This window comes from Sinocyclocheilus grahami, unplaced genomic scaffold (genome assembly GCF_001515645.1).
Source record: "Sinocyclocheilus grahami isolate Dianchi unplaced genomic scaffold, SAMN03320097.WGS_v1.1 scaffold31.1, whole genome shotgun sequence".
NCBI lineage: Eukaryota > Metazoa > Chordata > Actinopteri > Cypriniformes > Cyprinidae > Sinocyclocheilus > Sinocyclocheilus grahami.
In genome coordinates this window covers 2,769,551-2,792,256 of record NW_015505210.1, presented here as the reverse complement: position 1 = coordinate 2,792,256, position 22,706 = coordinate 2,769,551, and the positions used below count along the sequence as shown (strand labels likewise).

Below are 22,706 nucleotides of genomic sequence, written 5' to 3'. Positions count from 1 at the left end.
TTTCAACATTGATAATAAAAGAAATGTTTCTTTAGCAGCAGATCAGCATATTAAAATGTGACACTGAAGACTGGAGTAATGGCTGCTGAAAATTCAGCTTTAACATCACATGAATAAATTACATTTTTAAATATCTTAACACACAAAACAGTTATTTTAAGTTAATATTTTACAATAGTATTGCTTTTACTGTATTTTTAATATAAATGCAGCCTTGGTGAGCATATATTTTTTAAGCTTCCTTCAAAAACATTTAAAAAATCTTTCCAACCCCAAACACTTGAACTATATATGTCTAAAATGTTAATGGGATATTTGAGGTGCATAGTTGCATTTCCAAGCAGGGTAAGCAGGGTGTGAAGGAAGTGAAGGACTGTGAAATTGCAAACACAAAATAACATGATTTGCAGGATTTTACGGCTAAATGCACAGCAGGGCTCAGGTAAAAGTATTTTTCCCCCCTAAAACAGAGGCCCTGAGTGAGCTGAATACATAATAGCACTACGTCACCTTCAGGATATGTTACAATTTCAAATTCATTGTTATTCAACAGCACCACTGAGCAAGAGAATCAGAGGTATATTATTCATAGTGAGCTTAAAATCCCTATGATACTCACATTCTCTCTCTGCATTAGGAGGTTTATAGAAGGAAAGGCCTAAAGATATTATGGCTGCAACTTCCAAAATAATTAGAGTCACATCCTGCAATGCTTCCCACACTAGCTGAAGGAATGTTTTTGGCTTTTTAGGAGGTATAAAATTCTTTCCAAATTCTTCTTTTCTTCTTGAAATGTCATCAGAATGACCACTTAACCCTAAACAGAGAGAAAGAGCAGAATAAACATTAAGATATTTGGTACAGAAACAAACAGCAAGTAACACATTGAACATTACTCCAATAATCTGTTTTATTAAAAAAACTATTAAGGTATAGATTATACAAATTATTAAGATTACTGTCATAAAACGGAGCAAAAAGCAAATAACCACAACAAATATGTAATTTTTTTTGTGTGTGCCTTTTTACCATATCAAATAAGCTTACTGTTCTGGTTGTAAAAATATTATACCATTTTTATTACACCATATAAAAATAAGATATACCCTTACAGTCAAGATATCTAACAGCATAATTTAACACCTCCGGATTGTACAAATATTTCTGGTGGGTCACTCAAGATAATTATTAATGACCATGTTTCAATTACATATGACGTTTAGATGACCTAAATATCCTTATGGCGTATCTATAAGTACAGAGTTTGCAACTGCACATTTAAAAACACATTTTGAAATAGTACAGGGAAAACATACTGATGATTTAAATAACATATTAAAAAATGACAGATGGATCAAGTTGAATTTTAAAACACTTGAGAAATTGAATTGGATTTAGAGAGGGTTTTTACTTTGCTTTTCATTTGAAATATAATGGATTCCACAAAATATCAATATTTCCACTCCCCACGCAAGCAAGAGCACAGCCTGAACGCTAACACAGTGTAATCCCTCTCTTCCTTCCCTTGCTCAATTACAAAACGCTAGTCCTCTGCCCCCTCAAAGGTTTAGCCACTGTTGGCAAGGGCAAAAATGAATGTAAACCCCATGCAGCAGAGCATCGGCCTGTGAGATTAGCGTGAAGCGGAGCAATGAAGAACCTGCCTCGGTTTAAGGTGAGTGGGATTACATGAGGTAAATTGATCTGGTCCCACCTGTCACAACTACAACAGTCTGTTATGGCTCATGACACAGCTAAATTTGTCAGTGCGGAGTGGTAAGCCACTGCATATCGAAAATATCGATGGATGACAAGGTAAATAGGACATAAAAAGCAATAATCAAGGTCTGATTTTAACAAGAGATAGGACTCTTTCATAACAGACAGATTGTGTATTTATAATACACATAAAAATCTTAAATGAAAGAATCACACGAGGAGAGTGTAAACATATTTCGCTGGAATTATCAAGGGAAACATAAGCTGATCATGGTGTTAGACAAATGATTGGAGTTGATCTCGTTGAAATAATATAAAGACAGATTAGTCTAAACTAGAAGCACTGAAGGAGATGAATAAAAAGGTGAAATAAGCAAAAAGAGGAACTGTAAAATCCAAGATGACATGATGGTCACTTTGATAACCTGAGTAACTAGAAAGGCAATAAGTAAGAAAGAAAGTAACAAGAAAGGCAATAATGTTCGCAGTTAAACATCTTTTGTCAGCTGATTGACACATTATAACTGTAATGTAGTTATAAATGATGTACTGTAATATACCTTTTAAAATATTGGTCATATTATTCATTGTAGCTTTCATTCCTAACCAGGGTCACTTGGAATGATTCAGAAAAAGATATAAAACAGAAATAATAACTGAAATTATTAGGGCTGTCAATAGTTTAAAATAATGGTAACACTTCATAATAAAATGTACCATTAGTTAACGTTAGTTAATGCATTAATGCTTTGATTTTAATAATGTATTAGTTGAAATAATCATTGACTAAGATTAATAAATGCTGTAGAAGTATTTTTCATTGTTAGTTCATGTTAACTAATGTAAATACATGGAACTTATTTTAAAGTGACATAATGATAATGCAAAATGATATGCTGTAGACAAGATTTAGACTTGAAAAATGGAATATATCCAGGTAAACTACATTTGCTTGATGGAAATCCTTCATAATATGGTCAAAAATAGATATGCTAACAGATTAGCGACTGTATAAAGTGGTACAACTTCTTCTTAAAGACACAGCCTTTCAACTGGATCATGCAGACAAACTATGTACCTCATTATATGTCATTATTGCTCCACTGTCAAAGGGAAATTCTGAGAGAGTCTTTTAAAGCTAAAATATGCATGGTCCTTGATGAAAGTTACAGTGCTAATGGGGAAAGGAAAAAGCACATGGAAAAGATGTCTGAAACTTCTAATTGCTAATTAGTTATTTAGCTCACACAGTTATCCAAAGCGATTACGCTGCACTTGTTACGGAGACAGTCTTCCAGGAAGAGCCTGAGGTTAAGTGCCTTGCTCAAGGCTGAAATGGTGAGAGGTCATGGATCATCCCCCATGAAGTTTGAACATACAACCTTTGCTCAGCTCAGATCTATAACCACCAGGCTAAACCAGCCTCAGCATCACTAAACCATTTGGTAAAATAAGAACTGATGCTCAGCAAAGCTGAAAGTTATGTTTTTATTTTTTTCTAGGAATGCATGATATATAGGTACCATCTTGGCAACTAATTAGAGATTTTTAAAATGCATTGGTATTACTTGATATTGGATATTTAATTGTGCATGCTTATTTCCTCAGTTTTTATATTTAGATATAAATGGTCAGTTTATGGTCAGTTAAAGCTCACCTATAGTTAATGTTTAAAAGCACACAATTGTATACACTGTTAAATGCAGTCTTAAGCAAATCTTAAAACTAATATCCATGTTTATACTGTATATTATAATGTTGTGGTGCCTAAATTCACTTTTAACATTTAAAATGACTGATGGTTTTAGTGTTTTATTTTTAATTGATTTAAATTCAATATTGACTATTTATTAGTTATCGGCTACAATCTGAAAATAATTATCAACCTATTGGCCAAAATGGCAAATTCTATACATTTTCCAATTTAACTAAATATACATTTTTAGCCATTTTTATTTATTTATTAATTTTGGTGATAAAAGAACAGTGCATTTTATCAGTGTCATTTAATGCATAAACATTAACATTGGTAGCAAAGGAAATATTTACCATCTATTGGTGATGATTTTAACCTGGAACAGAGTCCCTGAACATCTCCATAGCAATCCTGAATCCTTTGTAATCCATCTGTCCCTCTGAGTTCCATGAGTGATCGAAGTTCTTTGAGTGTGCAGCCAAAATCTCCATCATGATTGGCCTCTGTCTTGTATTTCGACCTACGGAATGAGTTTTTGGCCATAGTCCCGCTGAAGTGCACCAAAAAATGGAGAAGTGGCTTCCCCTGAGGTAAGCAGTGACAATATCCAGACTTAATTCCTCAGGGACGCAAAAACCGACTCTTCTGATGACACACCAGATGTAATTCAAATGCCATTTCCATTTGATTTTCTGGTGTACTTTCTCTCATCTTAGGTTGATCAGAGTCACAGGAGGTCAAATCATCAGGTTTGCACCAAGTTGCATCTAAAACAAAAAAAACGAAAGCAAGTTCATTACATGCTCTATCATTCCCGTGTCAGCTTATATAACCATTTATCACTTGAAGCCAAATAAAATGTGATTCTTCATGGACAGTCACATCTGCCAGATCAAGTGATACCACTGTCAATCAACAAAGGAAGTCACATCAAACCTTATGTCACTGGTTAAAGATGATGTTGATACTAGGTATGCAAAGTGACAGTTGGCTTTTGTAATGGCCCTTGAGTGGAAAGATCCGTTACGTCTGCTTAAAGAATGGAATGCTAAAATTAGTTCTGTTACATAAAACCAGCGTCTTGTCTAGAAGAGAGACCTGCCAAAGACAATAGACATGATTCAAAAGTTGTGTTCGAAAAAAAAAATAGAGTGGGAAATAACGTTTTAGAGGGTATTCGAAAGAAAGTGTAATTGAATGAACAAATGATTGAACCAGTGTTATATTAATATTGTTTATTATTAATATTTGTGAGATTGAAAAGCAGAACATCCTGTGCCTGCTGTGTCTGCTGTGTTTTGCTGCGCTTGCTATATTTTTGGGCATAGACATTACTCAATGGTCATAAGACATACCACTGCCATATTAGGATATTTCATTCTGGGCTCCCAGGTACCTGTCTCCTCTGCTCCATAACCCAACCGGAGAATCAGATAACCACTTCGGATCTCTACAATTAGTTAAAATACATTTATTTTAACAATATTTCAGTTTTAGTTTATTTCTAGTAATTTCAGTGCTTCATATTACATTTATTTCAGATAGCTATAAAGACAGTTTTTCTAATGGTCATTTAGTTCAATATTTTATCTTTAGTTTTAGGTAATTATAATAAAATACAATAAAAACCAAATAAACAATTTTCACCAAAATCAGAAATGAAATCTAGGATTTTTTTATAATTGTAAATTATGTTGAGATTCAAAGGCTCTTTGAAGTGACATCTAAAGCCCTCTCAAAGGTCACGGACAACAAAACATGTTTGGGTCATCTTGAATAAATTAGCATTTTTAAGACTTTAAAGCACCGCTTTTTTATTTGATCATTAAATGTTTGCTCACAAAACGATTGGAGTTTTACCTTTCCCTTTTTATCTGCATCAAATAAGTCTTTTATTTCCCAGTTACAGAAGAAAACTGGTCTTGCCAAACAAATGACTAAAACAATGATTTTACAGAAGCACTAAGCACTAAACTAAAACAAAACATGATAGTCAAAGTACTTATCACTTATTATCCTTATCATAAAACAGACGGAAAAGTACTCACAGATTTGTTTTACATGTCCATTCCGGCAACAACGAGACAAATGCAGCCCCTCGACCAGCACAGTCAAGGTGCTGCTTTCAGAGACTGAGCGACTCACCGTCACATACAATTACTCCAAACAATGCAAAGTCTGTATTACAAAGCGAAATGCCAAAAATTCTCCTTTACTATAATTATTTGACCTTCAGTGGACGGTCTTGAGGAGCACAGTCTCCACTAGAGGAAATGGCTTGCTGAATGATTATCTCAGGAAAGCTTCTTGCTTAATCTAATTAGTCAATCTGTGGCAGTAGTGAGACACAGAGCCACTGCTGCCGTAGGGAAGACTATGCGCTGTTGAACACAGACACACATATTCACTCATTCCTAGATAGTACCCTCAGTTCATTCAGACTTCTGGGGGAACTAAGTGCAGCCGGATAAAGCCTGAGGCACAAGAGTTGCTCTGCTCTATACAAAAAGCTTTTATTTGGTACATTTATTTGAATCACAAATAGACTTGTACCAGTAAAAGAGGAATTAAAGAAATGCAAGAATAAGGCTGAAAGAACAGCCTGAATGTCACTATTAGATGTTTTATGCATCATTTATGTGAGGACCAAACTGGTATTGTAAGATTATCTTTTGATAAAGAATATCTACACACTACTTTCAAACTAAATTATCTCAAAAATAAAATGGATATGGAAATAATTTGTGAACGTTTCTGTGACAGAATACTGAAAATCTATATTTATTCATGCTGTGAATGAGGAGTGTGAGTCACATTGTGATGCTGCATGATGCTCTGCAAGTCAGATGTGGAATCCTACTGTCTAAATTAAGCAAATAAGTGAGAAATGTTAATGAATGAGCATTTGACAGGAATAACTTGCCATTCTAAAGGACAAAATAAATATATCTCTATATCTGTACAGAACTTTTACTACCTAATATGTCTAGTGTTGTATATTTTTGCTGTATGACAACAAACATCACATAACACCTTACCAGAAGGCTATTTTTTCCAACAAAGAAATAGGCTAACTTTTCACATAGGCCAAGCTCTATCATAATACACTTTGTATAGAGAGATCCAGTCTCTACTGGCTTGAATGAAGAATATCTAGTGCTTTAAAACGTCACAAAAGTCAAAGTCTTTCAATAGTTTTTAAGGATTTACCTTAAGTAAGTAATTTGATGTTTAATAGGTCGAAGTTGTCTTTTGTCGCCCACTAAAAACTGTGAACTGCTTGAAATGCGTGTCTCACGGTGAATGCGTGAGACTTGAGAGCCCTGTTATATAGTTGCATTGCGGTGGTGCAGTGGTTCATTCAACAAGAATTGTACACTACATCATATAGGCAGTGTTGGGGAGTAACTAGTTACATGTAACGGAATTACGTAATTTAATTACAAAATAAAAGTAATTGTAATCAGTTACAGTTACTAAGAAAAAATTTGTAATTAAATTACAGTTACTTGTTAATGTTAAGGATTACAAAGGGGGTTACATATGACTTTTTCCACACACACTCCCACATACAGATTTAATTGAGTTGCAGTGACTACTCTAAAATATGCAACACCAATGTTTCAGAAGTTTATAACATGCTTATGTATATGGTTTATTTTTTTAAGAATAACTGTTTTTTCTAAGGCATTGTTAGATTCCAGCGTTTACTGTCATAGCTATGCAAAGCTTTGATTTAAAAAACAGTATCATAGCTATTAAACTATTTCTTGTTATGATTTTAAATATGTATTTAACCTCAGAATGATTTGAAAGGGTTAGTTCACCCAAAAATGAAAATTAGCCCATAAATTACACACCCTCAAGTCATCCTAGGTGTATATACTTCTTTCAGAAGAATCCAATCGGAGTTGTATTAAAAATGGTCTTTGATCTTTCAAGCTGTTTAATGCCACTCAGCGGGTGTTGCATGCATCAGTCCAAAACAAGTTAAATAAAAAGCGCCCATCCATAAAAAAAATGTCTCACACGGCTCCGGGGGGTGAACAAAGGCCTCCTGTAGCGAATCGATGCGTTTTTGTAAGAAAAATATACATATTCAAAATGTAATAATCATTTTAATGTAGCTTGCGCCAACAGTTGTACACTGAAGCAGCTTAACAAATTTAGTGAAAGTGAATTGAATTGTCGTGGCTAAATATGGTGTCCCATACTCAGAATTTGTGCTCTGCATTTAACCCATCCAAGTGCACACACACAGCAGTGAACACACACACCGTAAACACACACCAACAAAGTTGGGGGTTTGGTGCCTTGCTCAAGGGTCTCACCTCCATCGTGATATTGAAGGTGGAAGAGAGTGCTGGTATTCACTCCGAAATCAAAATGGCTTTATAATTGAGACTGTTTAGGTTTTTGGGGTATTATTGTAAGGTGGTTGTGTCCACACACTGCTAAGACACATTTATACGCAAATTAAGATATTTTGCATCCAATGTCTCCTTTAAAATGAAATATTATAATCTTAATTCAAGTGATGAAGGATTTCGAAAGTCTGACAGTTATCAGTGTTGAGCACATATTGTAAGTTTAACCCTGCCTGGTTTACATGTTTGAAAATGATTAACAGTTGAAAACATTAGAAATTTAGAAAAGTAATAAAAAAGTAATCAAATGTAATCAGTTACATTACTTTAATAAAGTAATTGAAAAGTTACACTACTTATTACATTTTAAGTAGGGTAACTTGTAATCTGTAACCTATTACATTTCCAAAGTAACCTTCCCAACACTGCATTTAGGAATGTCTAGCAAACAAAGGGGTTTCCTTCCTGATACCTCTAGAGCCCATAGGATGTAGAATACATATACTTTATACAAAATGGGAACATGGGCAGGAAGTTCTGGCCATATTAGGAGCACATCTGGAAAATGGATACCTCAACTCTGAGCCAAAGGACAGACCCAACTCAATAACCTGGGTCGGACAAGCCCCCACCATCTTTCACCATTTGAACCCCAAGAAGTAATACACATATGTGCGCATGCGTGTAGGCCTATACATTGAGATGGAGAGAGGTAAGACTACCGAGAGTAGAGAGAGAGAACACAGAAGGTAAGAGGGAAAAGCACAAGGGGGGAGAAAGGGAGGGTCAGAGAGAGAGCACAGACAGGCAAACTCACAAAAATATTCTGGCAGAGAGCGTGATATAATTTAACAAGCATAGCATCTGTGAAACTTCGTGGTTATCCAAACAAAAACGTACATAGTAACGTGTATATAAATATTAAAGTATTTTTGAAGACCCCATCAACCTGATTTTGACTAACTCCCCATAATTCGCACCCTGACTGGCTAAAATGTTGCTATTATGCCATTATGGTCTGTTTTATCACCATCAAATTACAAATATGACATAACTTGAAGACGAATCCAACTCAAAGCTCACTGACCAACAAAGCAGAAAGCATGCTAAACGGCAGTTATGAAGTAATTTTGCCATCAATGCAAAATCCTCTTGGCGACACAAATAGCACTGGGCGCAAAGGGCCCTTATGATCTCTGTCTTATAAAGACTTTATGCACATTACTAACCATATTTTGGGGACAAATTTGTACCCAAAAGTGAGCTAAACCAAAATCTCCAAAAAAACTCCCTATGGGGACGTCCGCATCTGTAAAACTGGTATAAAAATAAAGTAAACAAAGGTTTTTTTTAATTTGTAAAAATGCAGAAAGTTTCCTGTAAGGGGTAGGTTTAGGTGTAGGGTTGGTGTAGGGCGATAGAATATACAGTTTATACAGTATAAAAACCATTACGCCTATGAAATGTCCCCATTTACATAGCTAAGTAAACATGTGTGTGTGTGTGTGTACAGGGGTTAAATTTGGATTTGTTGGGGGCTCTGTGGTTTCAGGCTTTCTCCAACAAAATGCTATGTCCCTGCTATGAACACTAAAATTCTGATCAAAATCATTCTAGATACTGGCAGTGTGCAAAGCTACATCTGTCTGTAGGATTTTTAAAATCAAATGTAAGACTTTTTAAGACCTGCAAAAATGCATTTTTAATTTAAAAAAAGTAATACCATATGAGCAGGGTAGGGCAATGTCTATGGCAGGGCTGTATGTTAACTTTTTTTTCACATAGCACTGGTGCTACAGAGGTTGAAAGTTTTTGAAATGTCCCCATTTACATAGCTAAGTAAATGTGTGTGTGTGTGTGTGTGTACAGGGGTTAAATTTGGATTTGTTGGGGGCTCTGTGGTTTCAGGCTTTCTCCAACAAAATGCTATGTCCCTGCTATGAACACTAAAATTCTGATCAAAATCATTCTAGATACTGGCAGTGTGCAAAGCTACATCTGTCTGTAGGATTTTTAAAATCAAATGTAAGACTTTTTAAGACCCTTTTTTAAGACCTGCAAAAATGCATTTTTAATTTAAAAAAAGTAATACCATATGAGCAGGGTAGGGCAATGTCTATGGCAGGGCTGTATGTTAACTTTTTTGGCAGACATTTTCGCCAAAATGAGCAAAGATAAAAATCTTTGTTAGTATTTTATCTTTGTTATTAGAAAACAAGAACAAAGATATACATTACAAATACACATAATATACAAATAAAACAAACAGTGCTTTATTTTTCAGGTACAGTATTTAGCAGTAACATTCAAAAAATTCAATGAACAAATATTAAAATAAAACACTATATACACTACATACATCAATTATACTTTTTTTAAAAGCAACTGACTGATGATAAGTTCATCAGTCAAGAGCAGTGAGTGATTTTTTTCTGTTTTGTTGTTTTATTAACATTAAAAGAATAGTTCACCAAACATGAAAATGATGTCATCTGTCTTTCAATTCTGTAATAGTGTTTCATTTTTATACCATCATTTACTTAAGTTGTTTTAAACCTGAATTAGTTTATTTCGTCTGTTGAACATAAAAGTTATTTTTGAAGAATGTGGGTAACCAAGCAGTTGCTGGTCCACAGTGACTTCCATGGTATTTTTTTCCTACTGTAAAAGCCAGTGTGGACCAGCTACTGTTTGGTTACTCACATTCTTCAAAATATCTTCTTTTGTGTTCAGCACAAAAATAAATTAATACAGGTTTGGGACAAAATGTGAGTTTGTAAATAATGACATATAAATATAAATAATAAATAATATTGGGTGAACTATCCCTTTAATGACAGTCGGCAGCATGTTTAGTAGCTACTGCCCCTTTAAGAGCTGCACGCATTTCTCTCCCAACTGTTTACTTTTATTTTAGACATAACCAACTGTGTTTTTATGTAAACCTTGTGTGTTTTTGACAGTATTAGATAAATCAATCAGATGCGAAAGACAACTTAGTCCAATAATCAGGTGCATTTTGACAGGCTCTCAGTGTGAGCGCGCTTCATGAGTACACGCTCAGAAAAAGCGCATGCAGAACAGCACGGTGAATTAAATGTTTAACCGGTATTCCTTTAAAGCAAATGGAAATAATGTAGTTTTGTGATTGCGCATAAGTGCAGTGTCCCGTGAGAGTAACTACCGCTGAGCTAACACTGATGTGAATGCATGTGGCGTTGTACATTATATTGAGATGGAGGGAGGCGCCAGAACTGCAGCTGATAGAATGTGCGCTGTAGCAGATACAACGATATTTCTTCAAAAGCAGATCGTGGAGACATTTTAATCGTCCACGATCAAAAATCGTCATATCGCACACCCCTAACTACTAAGTATAATCAATCTCACACACACAAACAAGCACAAGAAATCACTTCACACTATTAAGCGGCTGTGTTATGAACATACAAAACTGTACCGCACGCGTGAATTTATTCATCGCACAGACCAGTTTTTGTCGCACTGTACAGCCCTGGTCTATGGTAACAAATTAAACAGTAAAATCCAAGGTTACATACGTAAGGAGAGGACCATCCTGCCGCAGCACAAACATCTTCCGACGAAGACCCTTTAAAGAAGGCCTGAGAAGAAGCCACTGCTCTTGCAGAATGAGCACGCACCCCTAGAGGCGAAGTCAAACCACGCGCCTCATAGGCCAAAGAAATAGCCTCCACTATCCAGTGTGACATCCGCTGTTTAGTGACAGCAGAACCTCTGCTCTTACCACCAAAACACACGAACAACTGATCAGATCTATGCCACTGAGCCGTACAGTCAGCGTAGGTCCTAAGTGCCCTAACCGGACAGAGATTCAGGGCAACTGACCCCTTCTCGGCTGGGGAAAAAGCCTCCAGGACCACTTGCTGAAAGCGAAACGGAGTTGAAGCAACCTTAGGAACATAATCAGGCCTAGGTCGCAAAAAGACTTTTACCAGTCCTGGTGCAAAGTCCATACATGAAGGACTAATGGAGAGAGCCTGCAGGTCCCCTACCCTCTTAAGGGAGGATAAAGCCACCAAAATAATGGTCTTAATGGTCAGTAACTTGTCTGACACCGACTCCATTGGTTCAAAGGGATGGCCTGTCAGGCCCTCCAACACAATCGATAAGTCCCAAGATGGAACTCGGGCTGGGCGGAAAGGCCTAAGCCATCTTGAACCCTGCATAAAACGTGACACCAGGGTGTGACGACCAACCGAAGCACCTCCTACGAGTGCATGTCCTGCCGATATGGCCGCCACGTACACTTTAAGAGTGGCGGGGGCCATTCGTGGGCCAGAGCATCCAGACCTAGAGGCGACGGGGGAGACAGGGAAAACCAAAGCGGGCAGTGCGTAGTCATGCTTGAAGCGAACAAGTCCACTTCCGCTCGGCCGAACCTCTGCCATATAAGATCCACCACCTGGGGGTGCAATCTCCATTCCCCATTCTGTAGACTCTGTCTCGAGAGCAGATCCGCTCCTGAGTTCAGGCGACCTGGGATATGGACTGCTCTGATCGACAGGAACTTTGTCTGAGCCCAGAGAAGAATACGCCTCGCCAGCCTGTACAGGGGGCGAGAACATAATCCCCCTTGACGATTGAGGTACGACACAACTACCGTGTTGTCTGTCCTGACTAACACATGATAACCCCTCAGTTGGGGTAAGAACTGTTCGAGAGCCAGGAGAACCGCAAGCATCTCCAAACGGTTTATGTGCCAGTCTCGATGTACCTCTGTCCAGACTCCACTGACTGGATGTCCCTGATGGACCGCTCCCCAGCCCGTAAGGGACGCGTCTGTAGTGACCGTTTTGCGGCAACACAACGTCCCCATCTGGACTCCTTCCAGAAAGAACTGGGGTCTCATCCAGGGGCTTAGAGTACGAGAGCCTTTGCGTGTCACCGTAATTCTGCGAAGCGGGTGACAGTGATGCGAAATGTTCTGGCTCTTGGTCCACCACTGAAATGATCGCATGTGAAGCAGGCCCAACTGAACTACAGGGGATGCTGCCGCCATCAGACCCAACAGCCTGAGACACAGGCCTACATGTACTCGGCGCCCTGTCTTGAACTGACCTAGACAGGTCCGTATTGATTGCACACGAGCGGGAGACAGCCGTGCCCGCATCGTGCAAGCGTCCAAGTCGACCCCCAAAAAGGTCGTCTGCTGACACGGCAGCAGGACACTCTTTTGAAGGTTCGTCCGTAGCCCTAGGCTACTCAAATGATCGAGTACCAGATCTCGATGTATCCGTGCCTGATCCTGAGATTGAGCTAGTATTAGCCAATCGTCTAGGTAGTTCAAAATTCGGACCCCCTGGAGCCGCAACGGGGCCAGAGCTGCGTCCATGCATTTTGTAAACGTTCGAGGAGCCAAAGCTAGTCCGAACGGAAGAACACAGTATTGGTATGCTTTGCCCTCGAAAGCAAACCTGAGGAACTTCCTGTGCCTCCTGACGATCTGGATGTGAAAGTATGCATCCTTTAGATCGATGGTCGAACTCAGGTCTACTCGCTTGCATTGCCGTGCGTAAGCCAGTGGGTGAGACCTAGGACCCCAGTCTTTACGAGGGGGTAACCTAGACGGTGGCTCATGCCGCCGGACCTCGCGGTGCTGTAAGGACGAAGAGCGTGAGCGAGCCACAGGTGGCTGACATTCCACTTCCCTAGCCCTGCGAGGGATGAGTTGACGGAACGCAGCTGACTGCTGTTTCGTTGCTCTAAATTTCTCCACGACCGTAGTGACCGAGTCTCCGAACAGACCGTCACTCGAAATGGGGGCGTCCAGGAGAAAAGTTCTGTCCTTCTCTTTAATGTCAGTGAGAGTAAGTCAAAGATGGCGCTCAGCTGACACTAACCCTGCCATGGACCTGCCCACTGCCCGAGCTGTGTGCTTGGTAGCCCTAAGCGTCAAGTCAGTAGCTCGTCTGAGCTCTTTAACGGCCTCTGGAGTCAAGCCTTCTCCCTCGTCCAGCTCCTTGAGCACGTCTGCCTGATAAGCCTGGAGTACACCCATAGAATGGAGTGTAGCTGCAGCCTGCCCAGCGGCCATGTAAGATTTTCTGATCAAAGCGGAAGTAACCCTACACGACTTGGACGGTAGTAGAGGGCGTAATTTCCAAGACGGAGCGAAATTTGGCGTGAGATGTGCCGCGAGAGTCTCTTCTACGGCCGGCATCGCCGCGTAGCCGTGAGCCGCCATTTTAGAAACCGTGGCGAAATCAGTGGCGGTGGGATTAGCGATACGCGCCAAAAAAGGTTGTTTCCAAGACCTCGAAACCTCGTAGTGGAGGTCTTGGAAAAAGGGGAGAGGCCTACGGGGCTGAGACGGAGTGCGGCTGGACAAAAATCGATCGTCCAGTTTCGACTGGGACTGAGCTTGCGCCGGCTCGCTATCCCACTCTAACCCCAGCTTATCCACAGCACGCATTACAATGTCTAATAGTTCACTGTAAGACGGGGAAGTGCGTTTCTCCTGTCCACTCGGAGGGAGAGAACTGCACAGTTTGCCCAATAAATCCTCCAGATCAGAGGCTGCTGTGGACAGCACGTCTTCATCATATGGCATACAACCGAAAGACATCGCATCGCGAGCTTCCGGGGTAGGCCACAAATTGTCATTAACGAAGACCACGGGATCCCCGTAGCGCTCTTCGAGCGCTTGCACATGGCCCGGAGAGAGCGAGAGAAAAGGAGAAAATTCCGTTGACTCGCCCTCTAAACGCCTCAGCTCGCATGCGTCACCCCAAGCGACCGTCTCGTGCGGCGCCTCGGCAACCGCAGAAACGGGATAGCGGGGGTTAGACGCGAGGCCTACTTTATTTGAGAAGGCCGCGAACCTCGAGCACAGTGCTTTTAGCCGTAGGCTATCACAGTGTTGACAATCAGAAAGGCTGCTAAGCGCCGCTTGGGCATGCTGTAGGCCCAAACATTGCACGCACCTGTCATGAGTGTCTCCTCCTGCGATGAACCTGTCACACGGCTTGATGCATCTCCTGTAGCTCATCGTGTCCACTGAAGTGGAGTAAACTGCTCTTTTAGAGAAATAGCTAAGTACGCAACTTTTTTTTTTTTTTGCTTTCCTATGGGCGACAGATGATTCGCTTCCTGAAGGAAATTAAATCTGATGAAAATAGCACGCAGCACGCTATATAGCTCACCTACATGCGCTATGGGGGCGGTGCTAAGCGCTATTTGGTGATGGTATAAGGGCTTCAGACATTCGTCACACTGAAGGTGTTCCCAAAGCGATGACGTCATCGCAGCATTGAAGTGAGCCTATGAGAGGGAACCTGTATTTTCAATTCAAAATGATTTGACAAAAATGTCGAGAAGTTTGTATCATTGAATATAACATTTTGTTATATTCAATAACAAGTTGTTAAATATTACGTTTATCTATTTGCATCTTAATTTTACCTTGCACTCTTTGACCATAAAAACAAGCGTCACGCAAAATAAAGCCCCGCCTTCTTTGATTTGATTGGCCATCCCTAACATTGACACTAATGAGTGCTGAGGCTGACTAAAAATATAACTTTTTGTCATCCATCCAAATGACAAAGAGAACAATGGGTAATAAAATTTTTGGCCATATGTATTTATCGGGTAGGCCTATTATAATATTATAATCGCCCTCTCATAATCTATGGTGGTTATGGCTATAGTGAAGGTATTGCCAAAATAAGTATAGAAAAATCCTGGATGTGATTTGTGTGTGTTGTGTTTTTTGATTGGTACGATGAGCAAAAAGCGCACGCAGTGCTTGTCGTCAGCGTTTAACTCCACTGCTCTGTCTCAGGGACGGTAGAGAGCACAACCTCGCTTAAACAGGATTAGCTATAAATAGTGCTGCCTATCCGCTCGGCAGCGCGGCAGGCTCTCGCGACGCGGCCTCCATCGCTAAAACCCGCTGCGCCGTAGCCCATGGTCGATTGAGCATCCGCTCCTGCCTCCAATTTGCAGCATGACCCTTTGTGAAAAAGAAGTATGCTTATTAGTATTTAATGTGCACTTGTAGTGTACTTCAAATCTCACAAGTATATTTGCAGGGGAAAAAACGTGCTTGCAGATAATATAAATGAATTAATATAATATTAATAAAGGCCACTTAAACGGACAGTCCCCTCAAAAATTAAAAGTCTGTAATTTATGTCAATCCAAACTTGTATGACTTTCTTTTTCTGTGAAACACAAAAATATATATTTTGAAAAATGTTGGAAACCAAACAGTTTCTGTTCCCATTGACTTCCATAGTGTTTTTTTGGCCATATAATGGAAGTCAATTCTTTAAAATATATTTTATGTTCCAAGAGAGTAGGCTTTTTAAGACTGCTTCTAAACACACTTAAGCAGTTTTAAAACGTTTTTTTAAAGTAAATTTTAAATAAATGTTTTAATCTTTTGTCATGCTTTAAAGTGCACATATTTTAATGTGTTGACTAAAGCACATGTAAAGTTGATTATAACTTTAACTGTAGTGTGTTATTTGATATTACATTTAAAGTAAATATACTATGCAACGTTGTATAATTACAAATGTGTATTACATATATACACATATATTTAAACATGACATAAAAGTTTCAATAGAAATGACATTTCATATTTTAGTTTACCATTAATGCTTATCAGTACATTTACATTTAGTCATTTAGCAGACGCTTTTATCCAAAGCGACTTACAAATGAGGACAATGGAAGCAATCAAAATCAACAAAAGAGCAATGACATGCAAGTGCTATGAGAAGTCACAATTAGCTTAACGCAGTACACGTAGCAAGTTTTTTTTTAAATTATATAATAAATAAAAAGAAAACAGATAGAATAGAAAAAGAATAGAGCAAGCTAGTGTTAGAGGCCTTTTTTGCTTTTGATAATTGTATAATAAATAAAAAGAAATCAAATAGATAGAATACAAAAAGATTTGAAAGGCTAGTGTTAGTTCTACAGTATACTTTAACCATATTTCAAAGACAATAAAAGCAATTATGAAGTTACATATAAAGAAGTACTTAAGCGGGTCATAAAAGCACTCTTAAGTTCAACTAATTGCATTTAATATCAATTTATACTATAATATGCTTTCATTTAATAGTAAATAACAAACACTTAAGTGTCTTAAAACGTTACATTCAGTTCACACTTAAGTATATTCTTTTAAATTATACTACTTCCATAATAAAAGCATGCTAAAGTCTTATTTTTCACAACAAAAGACCCACTGTCCTCTTTTAATTCCTGGATTATACTACACATTCCCATTTTGTATTAACCCAAGATATCTAAGAGACCAGATTTGTAGATTTTTCCATAATGGTTAAAATTTGGAACAGCTGATCTCAGACTACTTCCTATATTTATCCTAATTCCAGTTCGTCATTCCGAACCAGCCATTCCCCTCCCCCAGCCACGCCTCTGGAAAGTTAGAGATCAAGCCAAATGTCTTTGCTGTTCCTGCCCTCCCATATCACCTCAGCACGGCAATGACGCCTGATGATGTCAAACCCTGCCCACACGTGGAGTCGAGCGTGTGCCTGTGCAGCCGGCCGTACAGTGTAAAATGATGCATGTATGCATTAACATTGACAACCATTCACATGCACCAATGCTCTCTGTCATAGGATTACATTGGGGAAACACTCTAACGAGCACACACACACAGCAGGATTACCAACACAGTTCCACACAGACATAGCAAGATTACAGAGACAACCCCCTCTTCTTCCCCAACACAGGATACAGACTGCTGGATTAGAGAGGCACAGATTTACATAGAAAGAAATTACAATACAGTGCATATCAAAAACTCTCTCAAATGTGCTGTTGAGAATAAAAACACACGCAGGCACTTATTAGATCTTAAAGGAGACATATTATGCCCCTTTTTACAATATGTAATATAGGTCTCTGGTGTGCCCAGAATGTGTCTGTGAAGTTTCAACTCAAAATACTCCACAGATCATTTATTATATCATTTTGAAAATGCCTATTTTGAGTGGAAGCAGAAACACAGTTTTTTGGGCCTGTGTCTTTAAATGCAAATGAGCTGCTGCTCCCTGCCCCCTTTTCCAGAATAGAGCTGTGCCATTACAGCTGGTACCTGCTAAAAACATCTGTTTTGGTTCTTATTATCATGTTTATCGCGCTGAAATCATGCATTTTAAACCATATGAGTTTAAACTTCAGATATACGGTTTTCTGAGCGCACACATCTGAAGCACACGTACAGAAAGCGGCTGTCACAGCATGTGAGTACTAAACTAAGTTATCATTCACACACAAGTTTACGTTAAAAACACACATAAGTTACAAAAACAGTCGGTTATGTCTGTGAAGGTAAACAGCTGGGAAATAAATTGCATGTTTATTTTAGATCTGTGTGGCAGCAGCAATATACAGTAAATAAATCAATAAATCCACTGCTCTCTTGTCTCCTCTGAGGCTGGGACTCTAATGGCGCTTTTCCACTGCATGGTACGGCTCACTTTTGGGGGGTTTTCCACTGGGTACAGTACCTGGTACTTTTTTTAGTACCACCTCGGTTGAGGTTCCAAGTGAACCGTACTGTTACCAAAATGTGGTGTGTAAACTCTGCTGATCACAGATTGGCCGGAGAAAATTTTCACTACCTGCGTCACTGAACTTGCGACATAAACACAACAGAACTGCTAGATATAAAACAGCACAGCCAGCGAAGGATCGAACGCAACTGTTTTGAATGAGCACACCTTTTTTTAACAAAACCAAAAAGTGGCTGTTTCGTTGTCTGTTGAGGAAGTACAGACGTTCCTCTCGTTGATAGCAGAGGAGCGGATCCAGCGAAAGCTTGATGGGGCGACGCGGAATGAAAAAGTTTTTCAGGAGTCACAGCAGTATAGGCGGCACAACTAACGACATGTGAATTATCTTGCCCACTCTAAAGCGATACTAAACTGCAGTGGAAACGCAAACCGAGCCGAGCCGAGCCGTGCCGAGTCGTACCATGCAGTGGAAAAGCACCATAAATAGTGTTCTGTGCTCGTCTGTGCAGCCAAAGGCAGAACAGTTAGCATGTTTTGCTCAAACTTTCGCCATGACATTAGAACTGGTACACCGGTGTCGCTTGCAAAATCAAAATGACGGCACCATGGGTGGAAACTTACAGATTAAGGGGCGGTAATATTATAATGAGATCCCTTTGCCACGTCACCAAAGGAGCGAAATCAGACGTGCTCGTTTTCTCAGACACTTGAAGAAAAAGGCTTACCAAAACAAAGTTACTGGGTTAATCTTTTTCACGTTTCCTTGGTTGGTAGATGCACCGGGGACCTGATTATAGCACTTAAAACCTGGAAAAGTCCGATTTTCATTATATGTCACCTTTAATTACATAGCTAAACATTCTAAATACACATCCGGATTTGATACAGATGATTTTAGGTACAAAATGGCCATTTTGGTTGCTTGAGTGACAGACAACGTGACATGACAGCAAATGTGATTCTGAAAGACAAGGGAATGAGGTTTAATTGGCACCGATGGATCGATCAGCCTCTGTTGGACTGCTCTCATTGAGATATCGAATAGCATCCTTGCAAGAGCAGAAAGAAGACACACACTCATGCACCATCAACATTACACACTTCATGTGCACGCACGCACGCGCACGCACAAACACACCGTCACAGAATAACCTCACTAATCTTCTCTCAATGGTTTAAAGCCGTTGAAGAAGCTGAATAATTTATGAGGAAAACAGCATCAGTGCTTTTAAGGACATACAGTATGCACAGAGATTAGCCCCCTTGCTCCACACTGGACAACAAAGGACACCCTTTCGCATGACTGAACTAATGATGTAAAATGCATTTCGATATCAATATGATAAAGCAGAACGGCCGATAGACCGATGGAACAGAGTTGTTCCGTGTGAGGGTCCATTTGTGGAAAAAAGGAGTCGACATACATTTACCTAAATGTATATTTATAATGCATAATGTATCCATAATGTATTCAACCCCATGTTTTTCCGAACCCCTATGACTTTCTTTCAGTAAGTCAAACAGACCCGAATCAGTATAACTACCAACATTAATTTTAATATAACAAAATATTTTATTTTGTGTTCAGCAGTAGAAAGAAAGTCATACAGGTTTGGAACAACATGTGGTTGAATAATTTTTTGGTTTTTGTTAAACAATAGCTGTGGATGTTAGAGACCCTGCGCTCCTCCACCTTCCGCTTCAGGATACCCCACAGATGCTCAATAGGGTTTAGGTCATGCAGACCCAGACCATGACACTCCCACCACCATGCTTGACTGTAGGCAAGACACACTTGCTTTGTACTCCTCCCCTGGTTGCCGTCCACACATGCTTGACACCATCTGAACCAAATAAGTTTATCTTGGTCTCATCAGACCACAGGACATGGTTCCAGTAATCCATGTCCTTAGTCTGCTTGTCTTCAGCAAACTGTTTGCGGGCTTTCTTGTGCATCATCTTTAGAAGAGACTTCCTTCTGGGATGACAGCCATGCAGACCAATTTGATGCAGTGTGCGGCATATGGTCTGAGCACTGACAGGCTGACCCCCCACCCCTTCAACCTCTGCAGCAATGCTGGCAACACTCATACGTCTATTTACCAAACACAACCTCTGGATATGACGCTGAACATGTGCACTCAACTTCTTTGGTCGACCATGGCCAGGCCTGTTCTGTGCACAATGTAATTAACATCAAAATAAATTTACAAGAGCAAGTATATTGCTTGAACATGTTTATTAAGTCTTTCTAAATATAATTTAGTAATTGCAATGTCTTCTGGTCCATATCTTTTCCTTAGGAAGGTGTGCTAGACACTGATTAATAATGTAACATAAAAATACTATACATATTTATATATTTTGCTATTGTATTGTGGAGTGACACTTTAAAAAAAAAATCTATACTCCTCTGATTATATAATGGTAAATATTACAATAGCACAACAACAGTGATTAGCAATAATGATAAGCCTAATACTCACAATAAAAATAATAAGGTCATATAGATCATAACTTAACACAGTAGGCTATCGGAAGAAGTGGATTATCCTTCACCTGAAATGTTTGTTTTTTTATCCTGAAATGCGAGGCAAATGTTGGATCACAATATTAGGAACCTCAGTTTCCACAAATCCCTTCACTCGATTGGGATGTTCTCCTTTATTCTGGAGGGCAAGGGCAGTGACTGTAACATCGAGCGTATTTTGCAGTATTAAACACGTATTTATACCGATTTCATCAGGCTCCGAAAATTCTTTAAAAAAACCACAAATAAATAATGGCCTTCTCAGCTCATAGTTGCAACTCTTGCGTCATCAGAACAGGGCGTTCAACGCACCACCGTTTCCGTTTAAAAAACGTTTTGCACCGTTTTGTCCGGGCTGAATGCAGCCCTGAGACTTTGTAACACTAATGAGTCACATGACACCGGGGAGAGAAAATAGCTAATTGGGCCCAATTTGGACATTTTCACTTAGGGGTGTACTCACTTTTGTGGCCAGCGGTTTAGACATTAATGGCTGTGTGTTGCGTTATTTTGAGGGGACAGCAAATTTACACTGTTATACAAGCTGTACACTCACTACTTTACATTGTAGCAAACATGACATTTCTTCAGTGTTGTCACATGAAAAGATATAATAAAATATTTACAAAAATGTGAGGGGTGTACTCACTTCTGTGAGACACTGTGTGTATATATATATATATATATATATATATATATATATATATATATATATTAAAACAATGTATTGTACAAAGCAGTAGATGCTTTTTTGGGACAGATGGACTGCCATACTTCCACACTTTCCAGTTTTTTAAATGCATCTGACAGGTTTATGCAAAAACTACTTGGCAGACCTGAACATTAACTGGGCCACATCTCTCTCACCAAATTATTTGATGAATTGTATGTTGACACTCCATCCTGACTGGACTTGTTGACTGTTTCTTCATTAGAGAAGGAGACCCCCTCTATTATTAATAGTTTAGCAGAGGCTTGTAAAGGTCAAGTGCATTAGTTGAGATTTCAAACACACTGCATGAAGATCTGGGTAGGATAAAAGCAGCTGTTTATTTTATCTAAGAGTATTGTATTTATTTTATGAATATAAGTAAATTAAGTAGTCAAGAACTGCCTCTGAGCTGTGACAAGTATGTGGAGATGTGTACATTATAATCCAAATTCCAACGTGACTATTAGCATTGACTTAATGTAGAATGATACATTATTTCTTCTTTGGGCATATTCTTTTATCTACAACCTATACCTCTTCTTGTAGAGCTGCTACACTGTTTATCGGCTTATACGGAGACTTCTCATTTCTCACCGTTAACGATGGGTGGAAAATGTTGATTTGTTGTTTTCAATGACACGAAAGTTGTCTTCCTCCAGGTGGCGCATTACTGAATAGAGAACCGCGAGTGTAATCAAATTTCAGGAAGTTTTTATTTGATACATTCGTACACTAAAAATAACTGTTCAAATCTATTAATTTGTTAACACGTGGCCTGGAAAACGTAGCCGCTATCTCGCGTTATACGATTTAAAAAAATCCTCATCTAGTAATCACAAACGATTCTGATTGTTCAATTCTGATAAGCGATTAGTAAAGTAACAGCCGCCACGTGATAGTGTTGTCTCGCGGTGCCTGTTATTTTTCTCAGCGCTGTTCGGGATCGACCAATTACAGTTGTTTGTGAATACTATGATTCTTTAATCTAGATCTGGACAGTAATTCTAACATAATAATGACACTCTAAGACTTTAATAGTCTTTTAAATACACATAAAAGAGCTAACATTATTATTGTACTTACACCCTTCGGTCTAGTAAGCCACGCACACATTTAATGCTAATTACTTTTCTTT

The 22,706-nt window shown here is 39.0% G+C and overlaps 1 protein-coding gene across 4 annotated transcripts; it reads right to left on the bottom strand.

Moving 5' to 3' along the window:
* Nucleotides 1–314: 314 nt before the first annotated feature.
* On the bottom strand, nt 315–8,374 carry LOC107574564 (plasma membrane calcium-transporting ATPase 1-like). 4 transcript variants are annotated; one of them, XM_016261031.1, is made up of 3 exons: nt 8,356–8,374; nt 3,769–4,182; nt 315–817 (listed from the first exon to the last, which is right to left on the bottom strand). In XM_016261031.1, exons 2-3 carry the CDS (start codon nt 3,956–3,958, stop codon nt 543–545), a joined length of 465 nt encoding a protein of 154 aa, XP_016116517.1. In that variant the 5' UTR covers nt 3,959–4,182; nt 8,356–8,374; the 3' UTR covers nt 315–542. The 4 variants fall into 4 exon arrangements, with proteins under 4 accessions (XP_016116517.1, XP_016116502.1, XP_016116512.1 ...); XM_016261016.1 differs by lacking the exon at nt 8,356–8,374 and adding an exon at nt 5,464–5,731; XM_016261026.1 differs by lacking the exon at nt 8,356–8,374 and adding an exon at nt 4,771–4,806.
* Between the last annotated feature and the right edge of the window lie 14,332 nt (nt 8,375–22,706).

Coding starts and splice junctions, on each gene's coding strand:
- LOC107574564 (XM_016261031.1), bottom strand. CDS start 3,958: ATGGCCAAAAACTCATTCCGTAGGTCGAAATACAAGACAGAGGCCAAT. Junction 818..3,768: donor AAAATCATCACCAATAGATG/GTAAATATTTCC, acceptor CTCTCTGTTTAG/GGTTAAGTGGTCATTCTGAT.